Genomic DNA, 16470 nt, shown 5'->3' with positions numbered 1-16470 from the left:
AAAAGGGGTTAAACCGCCTCTTGCCGACCCTGGCAGCGCGGTAGCCCAAGAGACCGAAACCCTTACAAAAAAAAAAAAAAAGCGGGGCTCAGACTGATTCCTGGGAGCAGCCGCTCCACCAGAAGAAGCGGGGCTTCTGCGCCGAATCCTCACCTCCGCCCCGCCCCGCCCCTCGGAGTGTGGACTAGCGCCCTGCCAGGACCTGCACGCGGCGTCTCCGGATAGCTCCTATTATACTGAGCTGTTTGGCCTGGAGCGTTTCGGGAAAGGCGTTCTCCCTTGCGGGCAGAGAAGGAACTGCGTCTACTCCTTCGCGTTTTCTTACTAGTTTTTATTTGTTATTATTGCTTTCTTCCTAATAATTATAAGAAAACAGTCATAATAACGCCTTCTTCCTCTTTTTATTATTTTCTTCTTAAGTTGCTTTATTATTAGTATTGCTTTCTTCTTAATAAGCAATTTTTCTTTTTGCTGCTTTGTTTTCTTCTTATTCTTTCCTTCTTACTGATACTACTACTACTACTACTACTACTACTAATAATAAAATTTTATTTATACCCCACCCTCCCCAGCCAAGACTAAGAGAGTCTTGGGAGTTCAGGGAGGCTAACAACCAATAATAAAAACAAGTTGATGAAAATACAATTTAAAAGATTAAGATACAACATTAAAACAATTAGGAAGCAATCTCATCATAGGGGGAGAAAGGAAAAAGAAAAAGGGGGAGGGAATCAAACTGATTCTGAGCCAAAGGCCAGGCGGAACCACTCTGTCTTACAGGCCCTGCGGAAAGAGATCAGATCCCGCAGGGCCCTGGTCTCAAGAGACAGAGCATTCCACCAGCCGGAGCCAGTGTTGAGAAGGCCCTGGCTCTGGTTGAGGCTAATCTAACTTCCTTAGGACCCGGGACCTCTAGGGTGTTGCTGTTTATGGACCTTGAGGTCCTCCATGGGGCATACCAGGAGAGGCGGTCCCGTAGGTACGAGGGTCCTAGGCCGTGGAGTGCTTTAAGAGCCCTTCAAATTTTCTTCCTATTATTGCTTTCTTAATAAGCAATAACATTGCTTTATTATTACTTTTTTCTTATTATTGCTTTCTTATTGTTAAGAAGGAAGCAATAAGAAAGCAGCACTAAGACGGAGCAATAAGAAAGCATTATTATTATTGATTTTATTATTATTAAGAAAAAAGCAATAATATTAATGCTTTCTTCTTACTGCTCCTTTCTTCTTCTTAGTATTGTATGGCTTTCTTATTCCTTCCTTCTTAACAGTAAGAAAGCAATAACCCACCATGATGGGCAGAGATGGGACTCAAGGTTCATCTATCCCAACCTGCTGAAATGCAGGAACTGCAGCATAGAATAGGCAGTCAGCTAGTCAGGAGAAATGCCCGGGAAATGCCACTTATATTTAGCCTGCCACTTATATTTCGGTCTCGGGTTCGGATTTAGATCAGAGCAAGGAGTCCCTCCAAAAGGCATCGGCGGCTGTCACTTGATATTCCTCTCTCTTTAAGGGCCACCCCTGGAGCTGTCACTTGATATTCAGCTCCCTTCCCTGTAACTCAAAAGGCCTTTTTGTTGGCTGCTAATAATTGCATTTTGACCAAACTGCGGGAGGCAGTGGAAGACAGTGCTCTAGTCCATGGGGTCATGAAGAGTCAGACATGACTAAACGACAATAATTACGTTTGCTACTGTAAAAACTGCAACCGTTATTTGTGATAATAGCTGCAATCATTATTGCAATAATAACTGCATTCGTTGTTGCAATAACTGCAATAGTTATTGTAATAATAACTGCAATTATTGCAATAATGGCAACCATCATTGTAGTACTAACGGCGATCATTATTGCGATAATAATGGCAATCATTATTGTATGCAATTATTTTTTTGTAATAATACCTGCCACCGTTATTGTAATAACTGTAACCGTTATTGTAATAATAATTGAAATTATTTTTCCAAGGGCCAAGTAGGAGCCAGCCCCAAATGTTTCCAGGCGGAAATAAGAATAAAGCCACTCAAGAGAAGAGGAGCCCCAGAGCCACATTGCAAGATGCTTTTATTGGTGAAAAATAATTCTGCTTTCCTCATTCCTCCGCACACGTCTTCATCCGCTGCTCTGTTTGGCCGCCAGCCGCTTGTCCCGCTCCTCGGCGATAGTGAGGCGGATGCCTTTCCCACGAGGCAGCGAGATCCACGGTTTGTTGCCCTGGAAGGAGCGATAAGAGGCACTTATTATTATTATTATTGGATTGATTAGACCAATCTTTTTCAACCTGCACTCTCATTGAAACAAACTGAGTGCAATTTAAACCAAATCCAAATTTCACGCCCCAAAGAGACTCCAGCTCAGTGCACTCTTAACGTGCTCAGGAGAACCCCGAACTTGATGAAATCGTAGTTACAGGTAGGTAGCCGTGTTGGTCTGCCGTATTCAAAACAAAATTAAAAAAAAGTAACTTAGTTGGTCTCTAAGGTGCTACTGGAAGGATTTTTTTTATTTTGATGAAGTTGGTTCTCCTTGGTGTCGCATCACATTCCCCCCGTTAATATCAGGTCATGCCTCACAAATATCCTTGCATTACAGTATACTTGCTTAAAAAAAAAAAAAGAATTACATGCAAGAACAGAAATGGCACTGAACTGAATCAATTGGGTGGTGATTTATTTGGAATAGCTGTGGAAACAAATCCTTGAAAAATAAAAACAACAGGAGAATAATAAAATAAGAATTTTTTAAAATGGAAATAATTTTTTAATAAAAAAATGCAGAGGAGAGAATGAATTAAAATAATTTCAAAAATGGAAATAATATGGCCAGTGCCCACCTTGCCAATGACGAAGATGTTGGAGAGTCTGGTGGCGAAGCTGTTGCCATTGGTGTCCTTGACGTGGACCACGTCAAAGGAACCAGGGTGCCTCTCGCGGTTGGTGATCACCCCGATGCGCCCTAAGTTGGCACCCCCCGTCACCATGCAGAGATTGCCTGTCAGAGAGAAGAGGGAGGGAAAGGGTCAGAAGGTGCCTGGGCAACAATGGTCCTGCGAGGCGGAATTGGGACTGGCAGGGGGGACAGATATAGATAGATAGATAGATAGATAGATAGACAGACAGACATACATATGCATGTATATGGAAATAATAAAATAAAACTGCTTCAAAAAATATGGGTGTTCTGGGAGCCTCCAGGGCCAGAGGCAGTCTCCCCCCATTGGGGAAGGATTCTGGCGCTCTTGACGCGCTCAGAGGAACCGCTACCTGTGTCAAACTTGATGAAGTCGGTGATCTTGCCCGTCTGCAGGTCGACCTGGACGGTGTCGTTGACCTTGACCAGGGGGTCCGGGTAGCGGATGGTGCGGGCGTCGTGCGTCACCAGGCGGGGGGTGCCCTTGGTGCCCACCAGGATGCGGCGCACCTTGCACAGCTTGTACTGCCGGGAGGAATGGGAGAAATCAGTCCTTATGTCAATATTAAGAAAAGGCTCCCTCAACCTTGCCCCTCTAGATGTTTCTGAGACTACAATTCCCATCACCCCTGACCACTGGTCCTGCTATCTAGTGTTCATGGGAGTTGTAGGCCAAAAACATCTAGAGGGCAGAAGTTGAGGAAGCCTGATTAAGAGGATACCAGAAAGGTGAGTCTTTCTGTAAAAACTGGATTTGAATCTGGTCTAACTCATGAGGGATTTAAATCACAAAAGCACTCCGAGCACTGATCATTCCTTCCTCTGGTTGTCCATCTTAAGCCAGCAAGGCTGAGTCTTTCGGTAAGAAAAGGATTCAAATCGAGTTCCCCGATTCTCACCTTGGCCTCCTCGGGGCTGATGCGGTGCACGGCAAAGCGCCCCTTGGTGTCATAAACCAGGCGGAAGTGCTCGCCCGTCTTCTCGATGCTGATCACGTCTGCGGGGAGAGAGGGCGGTCGTTACAGTGGGATGCCAGTGTGGTGCAACTGTCACGTAAACCCAGTTTTCCACCCTGCAGAATGTCCCACTGCTGGAAATCGAGCATTTCAAACCCCGCTACTAGAAACCTAGGGCCTCACCCATGAAGCCCGCCGGGTAGGTGATGTCGGTGCGAACCTTGCCATCAATCTTGATGAAGCGCTGCATGCAGATCTTCTTGACCTCGTCGCCCGTCAGGGCATATTTCAGCCTGTTGCGGAGGAAAATCACGAGCGGGAGGCACTCGCGCAACTTGTGGGGTCCCGTCGACGGGCGCGGCGCCTAGAACCCCAAAAAGAAAAGGGAAGGTTACAGGGCGGCTGTCAGAGCTGCTTCCAGATCCTAGCTCACAGAGGATCACACTAGCCAGCGATCATTAAGTAAAAGCCTTTATTGAGTTACAGTTTCCATTCTCAAGCTGCTGCGTGCAACTCTACGACTAATGGCTAGATCGGCGAAGTCCCGTCTGAGTCTCCGCCCCTTGCGCACCAACTTAATATCCTAGCCCTGCTCCACCTTTTCCGCCTGACTGTTCTCCTCTGGGTCCCTCTGCCCCCCGGGGTCTCTTCCTTCCTGGATTCTTCTGACGCCGACCCCCCGGACTCTCCTGTCTCCTTGCGCCGGGCTTTAGGACCTGGCTCTCTTTCAGGGCTGCCTACTGCGTCACTTCCCTGTGCATTTGAACTTGGCGCGCGCGCCCAACCTTCCACTTTCCGTCTGACCGTTTCTTCGCTCCCCGATGGAGGTGTGGCCACTCCTGACTCATGCCCTCCCCCCTGTTGTGAGCTGCCAGCGCTTGATCCCTGGCTCTCTTCCTCTTCCCTGCTCTCTGGCGGTGACGCTGGTCCCGATTTCCAACTGCTCTCCTCTGAGTCCCCTCTGGCTCTATCTCCCTGGGGTGTCCCCCTAGGCTCCCCCCTTGCCCTGGCCACTGGTGCTCCTTTCTGTGAATCTTCTGATTCACTGGAAAGACTCGGAGATCTCAGGTCGTCGTCATCACTCATCTTTTCCTCTGCCTCCTCCCCCTCACTCTCTGTTTCCTCCCTTGCCCTTGCCTCTGCTCCTGAACCACTGACATCCATCCCCCCCTCGAAGCCCCCCGTTCCCCCCTCCCCTCCTTCCGGTGCGGGAGCTGGGTGCTGCTGCGGCAGAGGGACGAACGTCGGATACCGTTCGCTTCCCGTGGTGGGCCTCCATTTGAAGTCTCCCGGTTCTTCCTCCCTGCTCTCGTCGACGACGGTCACCTCCGCGTCCATCTCTGTGCCGCCATGCTCGAAACCAAGGTCATCCCCGAAAACGTCCATGTCAGTCTCTCCCTCACTGCCTCCTGGCGGCGTTGCTCGTCCGGGACCTTCCAGCCACCTCTTGCGCCACTGCTCCTCTGGTCTATCGTCCCACCAATACGAGGGTTCTGAGGCAGATCCCGAGGGTGACCCCTCCGGGGAACGGGCATCTCGTATCGGGTCCTCGTCCGAGTCGAACCCCCGGAACGTGCTTGCAGAAAGTGTGGGAGTGAAAAGCCAGTCGTCGAAAAGGTCTGCTGGCATTGGTCTATGTGGGAAGAGGGCATGAAACTCGTCCTTGAGCAGAGGTTCGTCCAAGGCGTAGTCCGGCACCCAGCTGTTCGCACTGGCCGGGGTGCCCTCCTTGGCGAGAAGGTATTCTACTCCCTCTTCCCCCCACCTGGAGTCCAAAATTTCCGTGACTTCGTTGATGCGCTCCTCCTGTGCCACTCCCGCGTGCCCGGTTCTTTCCCTGAGCGGACTCGGCGCCGTTCCGGGTTCCTGAAACCTGTGCGGTGCCTTGTAGGGAGTGAGCACCGATCTGTGGAACACCGGATGCATTCTGGAACCCTCTGGAAGCGCCAGCCTGAAAGCCACCGGGTTGACCTGCTCTTCGACTTGGTAGGGCCCCAGTTGCTTATGCCCTAGTTTCTTCTTCGCCAACGACCTGGCCGGCACTGCGTGGGCTGCTAACCAGACCCAGTCTCCCACATGGATCTCTTCGCCAACCCTTCTGTGTTTGTCCGCCTGCACCTTGTATGCGTGTTTGGCCAGCTCCAGGTGCCGCCGCAGCTGATCGTGGACCTCCTGCAACTCCGACGCGAACGCATCTGCTGTCTGCGGCTCCCCCTCCCCCATTCTTTCCAGTCCCGGGAAGGTTCTGGGGTGCCTCCCGTTGTTGGCGAAGAACGGCGTGACCCCCGTGGACACGTGCTTCGTGTTGTTGTAGGCGAACTCGGCGAGCGGCAGGCTGTTGATTCACATAGCATCTCAGGTACTGCTGCATGATGGCATTGACCCGCTCCGCTTGCCCGTTGGTCTGCGGGTGTCTCGCCGACGCCAGGTTGATCTTGACGTTTAGGAAGCCCATCAGCTTCTGCCAGAAGTTCGAGATGAACTGCCGCCCGCGGTCGGACAGAATAGACCGTGGCAGACCGTGAACCTTGAACACGTGGTCTATGAACAGTTTGGCGGTTTGTTCTGCCGTGGCCACCTTCGCACACGGGATGAAATGTGCCATCTTGGAGAACAAGTCCACCACCACCAGCACGGCCGTCTTGCCCCTCGAGCTGGGCAGATCCGTGACAAAGTCCAGGGCCACTCTCTCCCATGGTTCGACCGGAGTTTGCAGCGGTTCCAACAGTCCGGCCGGCGGTCTGTGCACTGGTTTGGCCCTCTGGCAGGTGTCGCACCTCGCCACGTAGTCCGCGACCTCCCCTCTCATTCCGGGCCACCAGAAGTCCCTGGCGACTAATTCCACCGTCTTCTCCTTGCCAAAGTGCCCGGCAGTGGGCGCGTCGTGCAGCTGCTGCAGTACCTTGGCGCAAAGTTCGTCTCCCGGCACGTAGATGGCCCGTTTACGGATGAGCAATCCATCTCTCAGCTGGAACCCGTCGGTCGCTGCCGTGCCCCTTTGCACCTCTGCCATCTTTGCTTGCGCGAAGGAGTCATTCTGCAACGCTCGTCGCACCGCCTCCAGGTCCACTGTCGCCGCAGCACACGCCCACACTGTTGGTGCGAAGATGTGCATGGCGGCCGCTGGCGTGGCGTCCTCCAGATACTGTGGCTTACGGGAGAGCGCGTCCGCCATGATGTTGGTGTCCCCCGGGACATACTCTATTCGGAAGTCGAAGTTCGCAAAGAACTCAGCCCAACGTATCTGCCTCTGATTCAGGAACTGTGCCGTGCGCCAGTGCTCCAGATTCTTGTGGTCCGTGCAGACCTGCACCGTGTGCTTGGCGCCGATCAGGAAGTGCCTCCACGCTTTGAATGCTGCATGAATGGCCAGCAACTCCCTGTCCCAGATGGTGTAGTTCTGTTCGGACTTGCTGAGCTTCCTGGAGTAAAACGCCCCCGGCCGCCAAACCCCCTGCGGGTCTCTCTGCAGCAGGACTGCTCTCACGGCTCTCTCCGAGGCGTCTGTCTCGACCCTCATCGGCCTGCTGGGGTCGACATGCAGCAGCTGCTCTTCCGACACGAAGAGACGTTTGAGTGCCTGAAAGGACCGCTCCGCCTGCTCCGTCCAGATGAACTTCTTTTTCTTGGAGCTAAGCGTGTCCGTGATGGCCGCTGTCTGCATAGCGAAGCCTTTGATGAACTTGCGATAGAAATTCGCGAAGCCGACAAATCGTTGGACCTCCTTCCGGTTGCGCGGGCTTTTCCAATCCAACACCGCTCGAACCTTGGCGCTGTCCATGGCGAGCCCCTTGTCAGACAACTTGTAGCCCAGAAAATCCACCTCCGTCACGTCGAATTGGCACTTCTCCAGCTTGGCGTAGAGCCTATGCTGCTGCAGCCTGCTCAGCACTTCCTTGACGTGTCTGTCATGCTCCTGCTGCGATTCCGAAAAGATCAGGATGTCATCTAAGAAACAGACGCACGTCTTGTAGAGGAGGCCCGCCAACACGTGATGCATGAACGCTTGAAAAACGTGGGAGCCATTTTGCAATCCAAAAGGCATAACTCTATATTCGTAGGTGCCCAGTGGCGTGAACATGGCTGTCTTCCACTCATCTCCCTCCCGCATGCGAATGAGGTTGTATGCCCCTCGCAGGTCCAACTTGGTGAACACGCTGCCCTTCCGTACCTTTGCGAGGAGGTCGTCGATTCGGGGCATGGGGAAGTCCGATGGCTTGGTCACACTGTTTAAGATGCGATAGTCCACTACAAGCCTTTTTTGGGGCGTGTCCCGCTTCTTAACAAAGAATACAGGACTGCCCCCCGCTGCCTTGGACTCCCGGATGAAACCGCGCTCCAAATTATGATCTATGAACTCTTTGAGTTCCTGCAGTTCGTCTTCAGACATGGAATACAGCTTCCCTTTGGGCAGCGCCGCCCCCGGCAGCAGGTCAATTTTGCAGTCATATGGTCTGTGGGGGGGTAGCTTGTCTGCCTCCTTCTCGCAGAAAACCTCCAAAAATTCTGCGTACTTGTGGGGAATCGCTTGCAGCGTGCCTAGCAGCAGCTGTGACTCCTCTTCCTCTCCTTCCTGCTGGGGCACGATGCAGTGTTCAGCACAAAAGGAAGAGCCGAAGGTCAGCTGCCTCTGGTACCAAGCCAGCGTCGGGCTGTGCTTGTCCAGCCAACTCATGCCCAATACAATGGGCGTGTCCGACAGTTGAGTGACGTTGAAGCTGATGATTTCCCTGTGATTTCCAAGCCGCAGCACCATAAGTGGCGTCTGCTTCACCACTTGCCCCCCTAGCAGCTCCCTGCCATCCACCGTGACAACCTGCAGGGGCAGCGTGGCAGGCAGCAACTGTATAGCGTGCCGGTCGACAAAGTCCTGCCCTATGAAGTCCGCATTGCTTCCCAAGTCGACGGTGATTGGCACATCCATGGTGATTCCATTGGGTAGCTGGAGCGATGCGGTGAGCCTCACTACTGGCTTGGGCGGGAGGGGGTCCATGGGCGGTAAAATCCCTGGGGACTGCTTCACTGACACGTCTGGCTGGGCCCCAGTGCCTCTTCCTCCAGCCAGACATCGTCGTTTCCCTGCTGTGGTTCTCCTTGCTGCGTTGCTGCAGTCACCATTGCTGAGGCTGCAGTGTGCTTGTGGAGCCTCCGGGGACACTCTTTCGCCATATGCCCTGGATCCTCGCAGATATAACACTTCCTGTTCCCTCTAGGAGGCTTCGCTTTCACTGCTGCCGGTGCTAGGGCTCTGGCTGCTGACTGAGCCCTTGCACTTCCAACCTCCATCGGTTCCACCCCTCCCCCTGTTGGAGGCGTGGATTGCGCACGCGCTGCTTCTCTGGGAAGGAAGGAGGAGCCCCTGGCTGGTTCGCGCCCGCTACGCCCTTCGTCCCTGCTCCACGGACGTTCTTCCAGCCGCACCCCCACCGCCAGCGCCCTCTGAACGATCTCCTGCGTGGTCCGGGGTCTCTCCCCCCTCGCAATTTCATCTTTAACCGAGCTGTGCAATCCCTCCCAAAACAGGTCTCTTACAGGAGCCGAATCTCTGTCCCATTCCAGGGCACTGACCAAGGCGAAAAAGCGTGCATGATACTGCCTTACGCTGGCCCTCCCTTGTTTCAATCCATGTATCTGCTGCCGAGCAAGATCCACGTCAATACTTGATAAGAAACATCCATCCATCGCTTTAATAAAGGCATCCGCATTTTGGAGCGCCGGATCCCCATCCCTCCACAAATTGCGCAGCCATGCTTTAGCATCTCCATGCAAATGAGACATGATGAATCCCACTTTCTCTTGCTCATCTCTAAAGTCTCTTTTCAGCAGTTGCAGTGCACACATTACATCTGCTCTAAAGTTGGGGTACTGTTGCAGATTCCCATCGAAGTGAGAGACCAGACCGCCTGTTCGTCTCGCCAACCCAATTCCCTCCTGTTTGGGTGTCAGTTGCCCTTGCTTAGTAAGCATGTCCAACCTGATCTGGAGATCCCTGCAGGCGGCAGCTGCGTCCTCCTCTCTCTTCCTGGATGCGAGAGCCTCGGCATTCAGTTGTGACACTGCTTCTCTCAGTTCCGCTATTTGCTGTTCGGCCGTCATATTGTCTGCCGTTCGTGAGCTCGCTAGTAGGCACCCGCCTTCTCTCCTCTCCGCGAGGCCGTAGATGCCCACAATTGGAGACGGAGCTTACTGTCAGAGCTGCTTCCAGATCCTAGCTCACAGAGGATCACGCTAGCCAGCGATCATTAAGTAAAAGCCTTTATTGAGTTACAGTTTCCATTCTCAAGCTGCTGCGTGCAACTCTACGTCTAATGGCTAGATCGGCGAAGTCCCGTCTGAGTCTCCGCCCCTTGCGCACCAACTTAATATCCTAGCCCTGCTCCACCTTTTCCGCCTGACTGTTCTCCTCTGGGTCCCTCTGCCCCCCGGGGTCTCTTCCTTCCTGGATTCTTCTGACGCCGACCCCCCGGACTCTCCTGTCTCCTTGCGCCGGGCTTTAGGACCTGGCTCTCTTTCAGGGCTGCCTACTGCGTCACTTCCCTGTGCATTTGAACTTGGCGCGCGCGCCCAACCTTCCACTTTCCGTCTGACCGTTTCTTCGCTCCCCGATGGAGGTGTGGCCACTCCTGACTCATGCCCTCCCCCCTGTTGTGAGCTGCCAGCGCTTGATCCCTGGCTCTCTTCCTCTTCCCTGCTCTCTGGCGGTGACGCTGGTCCCGATTTCCAACTGCTCTCCTCTGAGTCCCCTCTGGCTCTATCTCCCTGGGGTGTCCCCCTAGGCTCCCCCCTTGCCCTGGCCACTGGTGCTCCTTTCTGTGAATCTTCTGATTCACTGGAAAGACTCGGAGATCTCGGGTCGTCGTCATCACTCATCTTTTCCTCTGCCTCCTCCCCCTCGCTCTCTGTTTCCTCCCTTGCCCTTGCCTCTGCTCCTGAACCCCTGACAGCGGCAAAACCTAGAGCGCCTGAAACTGCAACTCCCAGAATCCGGTTGGCCTTGTTGCTATTATTATGATGATGATGCAACCGTGAGAAAATATCTGAAGGCAGCCATCTCTAGGGAAGCTTTTCCATGTGTATTATTTTTTAAAAAATCTATTTATAAAATATAGACAGACTTCCACTGGGCATGCAAGCTCAATAATCTATTTATTTATTTAGTGTTTTATTCATGCATTTTCCCAGATGTTATTTTACATCCCTTCATTGTTTTGTCAGAATGTTCGACCGACTCACTAACTTATCCTTCCCCAAGATCCTTTATTTTTCTACATATTGTTATTTTGAACTATAATGTTGTGTTAGTTTCTCTATAACTTGTTATTATGCATTGTGTTCTAATTTTGCATTTTTCTGCTATAAACTATCCTGGGATGAACGGCAGGATTTAATTAGAAACTACAAGAAATTTATAGATTTAATAAACAACCACAAGGAATTGAATATGTAAATAAGGGGGGGAATTAAGGGTACGGTGTTTTATAAATAAGGTAAAACAAAGAAGCCCAGGTGCAAACTAACGCCTGAAGTGCAAGGCTCCCCTTTTAAAAAGGCTTGTAAAAGGTAATTACAAAAAGATACTTGCAAAGACTCCCGTCAGCTTGTCCAGCATCCAGTGTTTGGGGGCTGCCACCCGTTTCAGGTGCTTCTTGGGTCCTCGAGCCTGAGGGGGCGAAAGCAGGCAAAGGGCATGGGTTCGAATCAGCCCAGATGTTTAAGCAGATCATTCTCGCAAGGCGGTGGGTTGCACTAAATGACCCTCGGGCCCCTTCCAGCCGCCCCTGTTCTATGAATCCACCCCCAACTCTTCAGTAATCGCCATTTTAATTTATTCCCATTTAGTTTCTAGTCGAGCATCCTTAGGTTCCCTTCTCCCTTAGGGCAACCTCCCCAGCCTGCGGCCCGCACTGCGCATGCTCGCACCCCCCCCCCAAGACCGAGAGAGCCCAGACGCGGCGCCTCCGTTTCCCCGCCCCACGGAAGAGCGGCGTCTCCCGCGCCCCCAGCCCCACCGCCTCGGACGGCGACAGATCGCTCCACCGACCCATACCCTAAGCACTCACCATGGCTGCGGGCTCTCGCTCTCGACGCAAAAGGGGAGCACTTCTGCCGGCCGGGGGTTATATATCCGGGTCGGAAAGGGCGGGGTGACGAAGCATAGCGCAGCCCGCAGCGACGCCTGGTGGATGGGAGAGGCATCGCACCGCGCGGGGGCTTCGCAGCCAATGAAATGGGGAAAAATGGGATCCCGAGAAGCATCTATTAGGATACCCTGAAATGGAAAAATGGGATCCCCCAAGGGCATCTAGTCTGACCCCTGAAATGCAGGAATCTTCACCCAAAAGATAGAGCCGGGACCCCAAGAGGCATCCAGTCCAGTCCCCCACGAACCAGGGACCAAGACGGATCTCTTCCTCGGCCTCGGGAGCAGGCTGTCCCCCCCCCCCCCGCCTCCGTCCCAAACTCTCTGAGCCCTGTTCGTGCACAGACACCCCGACACAATTTTCGGGGGATGAAATCCCGTTTTATTTCACGGAAGACGAGAGCGGCTACGGAAATAACACCACGCTTTTCTCCTTTGTTTTGTGTCGTCCGCCTTCGGCGCGTCCTGAGAAATCGTGCCCAGTCAGAAAGGGATCGGAGGGTCATCCAGTCCAACCCACCAGCAAGGCAGGTATCCTTCTGGGGAGAAAGGCGCGCCGACGGGCAGCTCCACGATCCGGACCTGGTCCTGCGAATGCAAAGCGGTTAGTTCATGGCAAGGCATGGAATTCACAAGGGTAGGCTGCGTCTGGTCCTGGGGACTCCAGCGCTTATCACAGGGAGGCAGGTAGACTGCCTCTGGCATGTGGAAGGGGGACGAGGCTGGGGGTGGGACGGGGGATTAGCTCAGCTCGACCCAGGTGGGTGGCGGCGACGTAGATGAAGTACCCTGTGAGAGAGGAGCACAAAAGAGGGAGCTGAGGCAGGCAAGATGTATTCATCACTGTGACCCATCGTAAAAGTTTTCAAAGCTGTTATACAATCACAAAATCTATAAATATATGTATAGCTCAGTTGATAGAGTACAAGACTGTAGTAGTAGTAGTAGTAGTAATAATAATAATAATAATAATAATAATAATAATAATAATAATAATAATAATAATAAATTTATACCCCATCCATCTGGCTGGGTTTCTCCTCTTTATCTCAGGGTTGTGGGTTCGAGCCCCAATTTGGGCAAAAGATTCCTGCCTAGATGACCCGAGGGGTCCCTTCCAACTCTGCAGTTCTAGAATTCTATGATTCTGTGTCATCTATAAAGACACACGCATTTTATCCCAAGATGGTTGATTTCCGTCTGTCTATGGACGTATATATCCGTATATATTATATATTATATAGGTTTTGGTGTCTTCGGGTGTCTTCCCGTGTCTTCTCCTCGCCACTGAGGAGAAGGTCACCTGTGGAGGGGGAGGCAGTGCTCTTGACATGCTCCAGAGAAGGAGCCGGCCAGGGAGAGCGAGGCGCCCATGACCCACCTGGAAAGGGCCGCGGACTCTTCCAGTGTAGGCCAGCAGGGGGTGCCAAGCACTAGAGGGCGAGGCGGGGCTTCGCCACAGGGGACAATGTGGCCGCCGTGGCTCAGCTCCAATGAGAAGCTCCCGTTGAGTCTTGCAGGGGAAGGGCGGAGGGGTGAGGAATCCAGGGGTCATCGAGTCTGAACCCGGAGAGGATTGCTAATTGCCATCTCGTCTCAGCCGCTCTCGTTTTTATCAGTCCCCAATGGGGGACAGGAAGGTGGGCATCAGTAAATGATAAGAATGGTCAGGATGGTATTTATTTTCCTTAACAGGCAGGTCAGTAGTCTGGAAATCAATAAATAATAATTATCTGATACGATATGTCCTGCAGTTTAGAAACATATTATGTGATATTGATATGGAATTATGAGAACCGGGCTAGGCGGCATTTCCCCCACCACACCGGGGAAAAGGCCGGGCAGGTGGCTCTGCACCTGTTGGATTTCTGACCGCCAGCGCCCCAAGCTTACCTGTCTCGGCCATGCTGTACCAGGCGCGGAGCTCACAGGTTGAGGCTGCGTCGCTCAGGGTGGGGGAGCGGAGTCGGGCAGGGGCGGCAGGCGGCTTGGCTCGCTGCTCTGAGGTGCTCATGTACCAGCCTGAGGGGAGGTCGGGGGCACCAGGTCAAAGGGGTGCTCTAACTGCTAAGCCATACTTCCCCTCCCTTCAAATGAAGCATGTTTACCCTGGTCGGTGCCCAGCGAGCAAGCTACAGTTCCCAGCATTCTGGGCACCAAGTGCCCTTAGGAGACCCCTGTTCCCTCCATGAGCTACAGTTCCCAGAGTTCCCTGGGAAGAGAAATGGGCTTGGGAATTGTAGTTCTGTCAAGGGAATCGCAACCCTCGATGCCCAGAGCAAGCAATCATTTCCAGGGTGCTTTGGGGGACATTGTGGGAACTGTAGCTTGTTCAGTTTCCCAAGCAGACCCTCTCAGAGCTATAACTCCCAGTTTCCTTGGAAAGGCTGTGCAGAATAGTCTCCTTCCATAGGAAACTACAGTTCCCGGGGTGCTTTGAGGGATGCTAAGATGGGTTAAATCACTCTCTACGAGGGGAATTGAGGCACGTCTCCCCGATTCCTTTGGCGACGCCAAAACGTACTGCAACGGCTCTCGTCAGAGCAATCCCAGCGGTCGCAGGCAAAGTTGCAGGTGCTCACGCTTGAGTTCCCATAGGCGCCCCAGCTAGGAAATGGAGGCCCAGCTGGGGGGGGGGGCGGAGGGGAAAGCGCCATTAAAAGGGGAGGAAGCGTGAGAGAGACAGGGAGCATCCTAGAATGGGAGAGATGGAAGGGCCTCAAGGGTCATCTAGTCCAACCCGCTGCTCAGAGCTATAATTCCCAGGACTTTGGAAACTGAGAGAGGGAAGAGAGAGAGGGACAGGATTCGCAGCCCCCGTTTCCCTTCGCCCCCCCGGCTCACCGCAGCCCAGCAGGGCACCCCACAGCACCCACAGGCACGCCATCCTCCCAGCAGCGCCCAGTAGGACAGATAAGCCCCCAACTTACCTGCGCGCCGGGGCGGAGGCAGAAACCAGGACTTTGGCCCCTGCACCCCAAAAGACGTGGGGCTCCCCTGGCACCCCAGGCGCCTCTTCTGCTCTGGCGGAGCCTCCTGGGCCAGAGGCAGTCTACCTGGGCTGCTCCTGAGGGAGCTTGGAAGCAGCGCTCAGGGAAACGCTGCGAGGAGGAGGAGAATAAGGAGAAGGCGAATAATGAGGATAATCATTAATAATAATAAGGCGAAACCAGGCCCCTCAGGCACTGTTGGGGATTGGGGGGGGCCTCCGGCCTTCCTTCTCCGCAGGGACCCCCAACGGTGGGCCCAACTAACGAGGGAGACCAGCGCCACCCAACGGTCAGGTCAGGCCCCGCTGCCCTCAACCAACATGGCGGTGATGGCAAGTCTTCTGCCCTTTCTTCCCCCAGCAACAATCAAAATCTCGGCAGCAATAGGTTGGCCTTTTGGCCAATCACAGGTCGGGCTGTGGGCGGAGCCAGCCATTTGGCGCTTTTTCTCTGCACCTGTTTTCTCCTCAGTGTTTCTCACACGCGAAGGAAGCTGGTAAGTTTTGTCATGTTTTTAATACTGTATTCTGTTGGCTGGGGAATAGTAATAAATTATTAATATCATTACTTTTTAAATTATTATTTTTTAGTTATTATAATAAAAGGCTTAGTGGAGTTTGTAATATATATTATTTTGTCGCTGTCAGAGCTGCCCTAGGTCCCAGCTCACAAAGGACCAACGCCACTTCGTTGTTATATACAAGAGTCTTTATTGACGTTCAGTTTGTCTTTCACATCCGCAGCGTGCAGCTCTACGTCTGAAACTCTAGACCGCTGAAGCTCCGTCTGAGTCTCCTCCCCCCATACCCCAGTTTAAGACTCTAGCCTTGCTCCACCTCTTCCTCTGCTCTTTCCTCCTCTGGGTCCTCCTGCCCGCTGGGGTCTCGCCCTTCCTAGACTCTTCTGACGCTGATTCCCCTGAGTCTTCCCCCTGCCTCCGGCGGGCTTTAGGATCTGGTTCCCGATCCGGGCTTTCTGCTGTCCCGCGCGCCTGTACATTTGAACTTGGCGCGCGCGCCCAGCCGGCTACCTTCCTCCTGACCGTTACACTGCTCCTGTCACTGCTTCCCCCACTCCCCAGGGGAGGTGTGGTCAGTCTCGACTCCTCTTCTCTCCCTGCTGGAGGAGACGCTGGCTCTGATACCTGGGACTCCTCCCCCCCACTACGCTCTGGTGGGGAAGCTGGCCCTGATCTCCAGCTGCTGCTTTGGGAGTCCCCGCTGGCCCCCCTTGCCCTGACCATCGGCGCCTCCTTCTGGGAATCTTCTGATTCACTGGAGGAGCTCATGGAATCTCTCGGGTCACTGCTATACCCCCCTACGCTGCCCTCCGATTCTTCCCCTTTGCTCTCCATTTCCTCTCTCCCCTGTGCCTCTGTTCCTGAGGCCCTGACAGTCGCGTTTTTAATATTCTGTTGGGAGCAGCCCACAGTGGCTGGGGAAGGATAATAAATTATGATTATCATTAAT

General features: G+C 53.2%; 2 protein-coding genes across 4 annotated transcripts; both read right to left on the bottom strand.

Moving 5' to 3' along the window:
• Positions 1 to 2052: 2052 nt before the first annotated feature.
• On the bottom strand, positions 2053 to 12022 carry LOC309524073 (small ribosomal subunit protein eS4). Its single transcript, XM_082208452.1, has 7 exons — positions 11932 to 12022; positions 11454 to 11531; positions 4055 to 4235; positions 3815 to 3912; positions 3269 to 3440; positions 2839 to 2996; positions 2053 to 2219 (listed from the first exon to the last, which is right to left on the bottom strand). The coding sequence occupies exons 1-7, from the start codon at positions 11932 to 11934 to the stop codon at positions 2118 to 2120; spliced, it is 792 nt and encodes a 263-aa protein (XP_082064578.1). The 5' UTR covers positions 11935 to 12022; the 3' UTR covers positions 2053 to 2117.
• Positions 12023 to 12158: 136 nt separating this feature from the next.
• On the bottom strand, positions 12159 to 14890 carry LOC309524074 (uncharacterized protein). Of its 3 annotated transcripts, none has more exons than XM_082208453.1 (4): positions 14536 to 14890; positions 13905 to 14033; positions 13028 to 13167; positions 12159 to 12599 (listed from the first exon to the last, which is right to left on the bottom strand). In XM_082208453.1, exons 1-3 carry the CDS (start codon positions 14702 to 14704, stop codon positions 13151 to 13153), a joined length of 315 nt encoding a protein of 104 aa, XP_082064579.1. In that variant the 5' UTR covers positions 14705 to 14890; the 3' UTR covers positions 12159 to 12599; positions 13028 to 13150. The 3 variants fall into 3 exon arrangements, 2 of the variants coding, with proteins under 2 accessions (XP_082064579.1, XP_082064580.1); XR_014215775.1 differs by lacking the exons at positions 12159 to 12599; positions 13028 to 13167 and adding exons at positions 13292 to 13314; positions 13393 to 13719; XM_082208454.1 differs by lacking the exons at positions 12159 to 12599; positions 13028 to 13167 and adding an exon at positions 13298 to 13719.
• Positions 14891 to 16470: the final 1580 nt, after the last annotated feature.

This window comes from Podarcis vaucheri (genome assembly GCF_965113315.1).
Source record: "Podarcis vaucheri genome assembly, chromosome: Z".
NCBI classification, from domain to species: domain Eukaryota; kingdom Metazoa; phylum Chordata; class Lepidosauria; order Squamata; family Lacertidae; genus Podarcis; species Podarcis vaucheri.
The sequence above is the reverse complement of the archived record's forward strand: the minus strand, read 5'-3'. Positions and strand labels throughout refer to the sequence as shown.